This window comes from Tamandua tetradactyla, chromosome 7 (assembly GCF_023851605.1).
Source record: "Tamandua tetradactyla isolate mTamTet1 chromosome 7, mTamTet1.pri, whole genome shotgun sequence".
Classification (NCBI taxonomy): Eukaryota; Metazoa; Chordata; class Mammalia; order Pilosa; family Myrmecophagidae; genus Tamandua; species Tamandua tetradactyla.
In genome coordinates, this window is record NC_135333.1 from 122,696,284 (window position 1) to 122,702,283 (window position 6,000).

Genomic DNA, 6,000 nt, shown 5'->3' on the forward strand with positions numbered 1-6,000 from the left:
CCCTTCCCACAACTCCTCTGCGTCTCTTAGCAGCTGTCATCCCATGTCAGAGTCAGTGTCAAGAAAGAGAAGGGGGTGGGGAGCGACAGGGAAAGGAACATACCTTCGGCATTCATTTAGCAGCTATTTATTGAGATCCTATCGCATACCAAGCCCTGGGTCAGGCCCTGTGCACCCACCACAGGTCAGGCCCCTCCACGGATGCCAGGCATATGCGGAGCGAATGTTTACCACTCTCCGTGTATGTGCCATCACCAGGCCAGGCATGTTATATGCAGAATATCATTTAATCTTCACAACGGTCCTACGAGATAAGGGTTCTTATCTTCTCTTTCAGATGAAGAAATTCAGTCAGACATCTGAAGCAGCAATGCTGGGATTCAAATCCACATTGCTCCAATACACATGCCTCTCCACTACACCCAGGGACTCACCACCAGTCTCCAGAACACCAAGACCGCCCCAGAAAAAAACGGGAAGGAGGAAGGGAGGGTACCCTAAGCAAAAGAGGAAACCAGGTGAAATGGCCCCATGCAAAATATGCCAACCTTCAGACAAGTCAGCAGTGCCCCCAGCCCTCCAAATACACGGGCGGCCCTCTCTTACAGAACAGGGGCTATCTTATTCATCTTTCTGCTTGCCCCATAGGAGGCATCAGAACTCATCTGCTGGACCCACACTTTTTGTGTGATTCACAGAGACACCCAGGGCCTCAGTGGGCCAAAGCACAGCTGAGCATCCAAAGACACCATCAGTCAGCATGCAACGCTCACCTCTCCTGGGAGGTCAAGAGCAAGGAGAAGGGGAGTGGTCCACATGGAGGAAAGAAGCAGGGTACATTGATATGTCCTGGCTCATTGGTAGAGATGGACCCAACCCTCCTGGAATAAGTGTCCATACCCAGCCTCGCCCGTCCTCCCATCTCTGCCCCAGTCATACACTCCCTCCTGGCTTCATCCCATGAGCCTCAGCCACCCTAGGCTGCTGGACAGAACAGTAACCACAGCTGTAGCCACTGCAGAAAGAAAAGGAAAAACTGTTGGCAGCTGGGAACAGAGGACCCCCTGGGAGTCCAGCTAAGCAGAGGCTGAGAGGTGCCCCACGACCATTACAGCTCTCAATTCTCCACACACTCCAGGGCTCCTGCCCATGACTAGCCCCTCTCTGACCCATCTCAATCCAGGTGGCCCTCTAGGAAAGGTGCTTGGCTTGGGGAAGGGGTGGCACTAGCCAAACCTTTGGATCTAGGATCGCAGTAAGGTGTTAAAGCTGTTCTCTAGCTCTGTGGCTCAAGAATATTGGTCATCCGAACACTCTCATAGCACTTTCTGTGAGGCCTGTCAATATGCTGAGAACTCTTTCAATACACCACAACAACCCTATACAGCAGTATTATCATTTATCTTCATTTTATAGTTGAAGGAAATAAGTGAGACTGAAATCATGTACAAGGTAAGAAGGTTAGACCTCAAGGTCTCATCCAGTTGAGGGACCATATTGAAATATCAAAACAGGTGAAAAGGCCTTTCAGTCAGTGAGTTCTGGAGCAGGTGAAGTGCAACTCAAAAGCTAGGGACTGAGCAAGGTAACTTGCCTCTCCCAAAAACAGCAGAGAGCCTCCTGTTGCAGCAATAGTAGGGGGGTCCCTCTGGGAATGCCCTCAGCTTGTCTCTGGGAGACAGATTCAGTGGCCACCTTCACAAAGGAGGGGGAAATGACAAGGGATTGAGCTATTAAAAATAACCTAGAATTTGCCTGGAAATAGCTCAGAGAGTTCGGCATGTCCTAAAAAGGCCTCCAGTCCTGGAGCTCTGGCAGATGGGGGAGGGAGGAAAAGAAGGAGAGAGGAAAACAGAGATGAGGAAGGAAGCAAATGGCAGTCTGAAGAAGAGATGAAGTCAGTTGCTGTCTATTGCCTCCAAAGTTTAGGGGACCACTCACCCTGCTCCCAGATGACAGGGATAACAGGAAAAGAAAGATTAGAGACAGCCGCACCTCCCAATGGGGAAGGAGAAATGAGCTCTTGTCCCTGCCCTCTGCCCCCAGGCCAATAAGAGGGGAGAAGACAGTCCCAGCAGATGCCACTGATCCCAGTAATGGACACTTTATGTGGCTTAGGCACTAGCCATGAAGAGAAAAGCCCCCTGGCAGGAGGGGGTGGGAAGGTGTCTTCCCCTTCTCTCCTCTCTTTACATGTAACTAGAGCCAAGGGTGCAGGAATCATGACCGGCCACAGATCCCACACACAAGGGTGTCCATTTCTCATGGATCCTGAATTGACTAGAACTGTCCTCTGCCCCTCATTTTTTCCCAACTTCCCCCACTGCTGAGATTCCTGGAGCAGGAAACTTCCTAAAGAAGACGAAGAGGAACAGCCTGGCCAGCATCCTTCCTGACTCTGTCTCACTGCAGCAGTGGTTTCTGCTGCTCTTACTACTTGAGGGCTCTGTTTTCTGCCACTCTCTATCACCAAGCCACCCACTACAGGTTACCAGACCCTTCCAGGTCCTCTGCCAATCTTCCTGTGGCCTTGGCCTTGAGCCACAGAATCGGCAGCTCTCTCCTGGCCTCCCAGTGCCCTGCTGCCCTCATTCCATCCCATGGCCAAGCTCTAGCAGGAGGGTGTTTCTGGAGGGCCAATCCCTCCGAAGGTACCCTCAATCCATCTGACCTTTCCTCCTATCCTAAGCAGAGATAGGATGGTCAGCCTTGCTTCCTCTGGAATTCAGCCCTCTGAAGAAGAGCCTCCTTCTCCAAAGGCTGGAACAAAGATGCAATTTGGAGGAAAAGGCAGAAGGAGACCAAGACAAGAATCTGACTATCCATCCTATCCCCTGGCAAGACTCTGGGTCTCAGGGCCTGGGAGCATGGCTGTAGACCCAAGACAGAAAAAGCAAGGCTCTAGGTTGGGATGCCAGATATATCTGGGCAGCCTGAGACTTGGTGAGTTGGAAGATTGAGAGATGAGGTGGCCCGGGACTAGGGGAGGGGGGATCTATGGCTCGGGCATGGGAACTCTGGGCGGGTACGGTGACTCACCAGCTTTGGGGTCGGGGCTGCAACTGCCGGTGCAGGGCCACAGAGAAGCCGAAGAGGCTGCCGGGCTCACCTTCCTTGCGCAGGGCGCCCATCACGTCCAGATTGAAAGCGACAGCCCCTGGGAACAGCAGTCCGGCGAGCAGAAAGCCAAGAAGGTAGCGAAGCCCGGGGGCCCCCCAGGAACCGCAGCCCAGAGTCCCAGCCATAGGGCGAACCCCGCGCGCCCGGCACGAGCGCAGGGAAAATAGCTGGCGCCCCGAGCCTCAGGTCTCCCCAGGCCCTTCTCTTGTCTCCTAAATCCCGCTGGTCTTTCAGAGGTCTCCTATCTTTCGCCTCGCCACGCCGTCCCTCAGTCCTCCGCTACCAGGACTACAGCAGCAGCAGCTCCGGCGTCCACTCCGCCTCCCGCCTCCACTCCCAAGGGGTGCCAGGCGAGCCCCACCCTCGGCTCCGCCCCTCGCTCCCGCGGCAGGTGGACGCTCGAGGGCGTCTCAAAGCGGTGCCCAGGCTGGCCACTCCGGGTGGGAACTGGCCTTGCTCCCCACCCTAGCCCTATCCCGGCACCGGCTCCCGCCCCGCCCTCGCCTGCGCACTCCTCGCCGCCCCTCCCCCTGGCACTGCAGGCGAGTGGTGCAGGCGGCGCCCAGGAATGGGGAGGGAGAAGGAAGGACAGATGCGGCCGAAAAGGAGAAAGCAGAGCAAACGGTGAAAAGTGAGATATGGCTAAAGGGCAACCTGGAAGAGAGATATGCTGAAAGGAGAGCGTTCCTGGGCCTGGGTCACATAGAGTACCCCTTATGCTGCTGGAATTAAACCGCTTCCCACCCCATCCCAGCTCCCTCCCCAGAGCCCGGCAGTGACAAAGGCAATACTAGCCACGTTATGACCGTTCAGGGGAACAGAGTAAAAAACAGAAGCAAGAAGAGAAAAGCTCAGGAGGTATGGGGAAGGGCATAAAGGAGACAAGTAGGATTTTTAAAAAAGGGGGTGAGGTTAGAGAAAACAGATGGAGAAAGAAAGGCAAGAGTTTGATCAACAAGGAATGGAATGAAAGAAGAAAACAAGAAAAAGACAGAAGGCAATACTGGGAGAGGAAATTAAGCTGGAAAAAAAAAAATCAGGAGGTGGGGGTACGTCAAAGAAAAGCAAAGTTAAAGACACCGGACCCAAGAGGAAGAGGAACGGAAAGGGTTTCTCCAGCTCTCAGACTCTTCCCACAACTGTACATTTCCCATCCAGCAAAAGGGGAGGGGACTCACCAGCCCAGAGTCCTGGGTTGGCTCAGGCAGAGTCTGGGTGAGGCTTCCAAGGGATTTCTACTGGGACCTGCTCCCCTGTCCCTCTTCCTCTCCCCTCCTCCCAGCTGGGACAGAAGCAAAGGGAGGGGAGACATTTTCCAACTCTCTGCTATTTATAACTCCAATCAAGGGGGAGAGATAGGAAATAATTTTGCACAATCGAAATTTCTCTTTCTCCCACTTGCCCCTCCTAGTTCTCTTTCTTACTGGGTATTGATTTTATGTATATCCATTTGTCCATTTTTCCTTTCTTTCTTTCTCTCTCTAGTTTTGTCTCATCCCAAACTCTATTTTTGTCCCACTTTTTGTCTCTCTCATACTCAGAATCTTCCTCAAACTATTTCTCAATATCTCTAATGTTGTCTCAGCCCCTCAAAGATTACCATAATCTTAAAATTCTCTCTTCCTCCTTTTCTTAAAAGCCCCGATTTCTGTCCTACCTAATTCCTGCTTCTGTGTTCTATTTCTCCGTCGTCTTTGTCCAGGATTATATTTTAAAAAAAAAAAAAAGAAGAAGAAGAAGGTGGAGTGTCACTCTGCTGGCCATGGGACAGTCTTTGCCCTGGATAAGTTAATATACAACTGAAGGCACTGCGGACATCCCCTCCAGGAGACTAGTGCACCTCTAGACATGTGTTATCAAGGAAATATATGTGCTACCAACTGGGCTGGCACCCAAATTCTACTTTTATTACCACCCAGATATGCCTTCTCCATTCCTTTTCTATTCCAGAGCCCCAGACAGTACAGAGGTACTGATGTGAAAATGCAGAGTTAGTAAATACAGAAGAGAATCTGACCTTCCACCCTGCTCAAAATGCTTTTAGAGCCTTAGCTGCCCTCCTCTCTGCACCTGCGTCTTCTGCCTGCCTCTATCTCCACCACACTGGCTCCTGCTAAATCTGAGGTTGAAATCAGATTCCAAGAATCTGCTTCTGACCTCCTCTGTCCAAATATGTGAGAAGTCACCTCACCCGCCACAGGAGAAAAGAGCAGGAAAGAAGAGTGAGAGGCAGCCCAGAATTAGTCTGGCTATAAATAGTGGGGAAAGGGAGGGTAGGAACACACAAGAGCACTAGACTAGCTTAGTAAATTTAGACATCTAGCTCTTCACTAAAGAAGAAGTGAGACCAGATTGTTAGTGTGGAGAGCAATATGTAGGAGAAAGGGGCAAGAAAGAATGTTATAGGAAAAAAGGGATCCAGAGAGTGGAGGAAGCTCAGTCTTAAAATAAATAACCTGCCAAAAACTTCTTGTGTTTGAGTCAAGAGCTTGGGACTTTGTTAAATCAAAACAAATGCTGACTACCCCAGACAGCAACTGTTAAAAACACTGAAAAAGTGATCAGATTACAATTAGAGATATGAATAATACAGATCTGGGTAAGACAAAGGTAAATCAGACTAAAGGGTAAAGGATGATGTTGACTGAATATTAAAATTTCAACTTCTGTGTGAGACCAAAGGAAAAGATGTTTATTTGGAACAAAATTTACATTTTTGGTAGCACAATATCTAACTTAACTTGTATAGTCAGCTTATTCGAACACCATAAATTACATGGAAACTTGAATAGGTAGTGAGATCTTGTCTGTTTGTACAGGTTAGTGTGATGCCCCAATACTCCCAGAGTAATCTGGGCAGAAGATAAAAAAGTATTTTCA

The 6,000-nt window shown here is 50.4% G+C and overlaps 1 protein-coding gene across 3 annotated transcripts in view; it reads right to left on the reverse strand.

Annotated features, from left to right (window-relative positions):
• Positions 1–3,570, reverse strand: part of ITGA7 (integrin subunit alpha 7) — a 35,629-nt gene extending 32,059 nt beyond the window's left edge. For all 3 annotated transcript variants that reach the window (XM_077110958.1, XM_077110956.1, XM_077110957.1), the window contains exon 1: positions 3,040–3,570. In XM_077110958.1, the coding sequence (XP_076967073.1) occupies positions 3,040–3,245 (206 nt within the window). In that variant the 5' untranslated portion in view covers positions 3,246–3,570. The remainder of the gene's footprint in view (positions 1–3,039) is intronic.
• Positions 3,571–6,000: the final 2,430 nt, after the last annotated feature.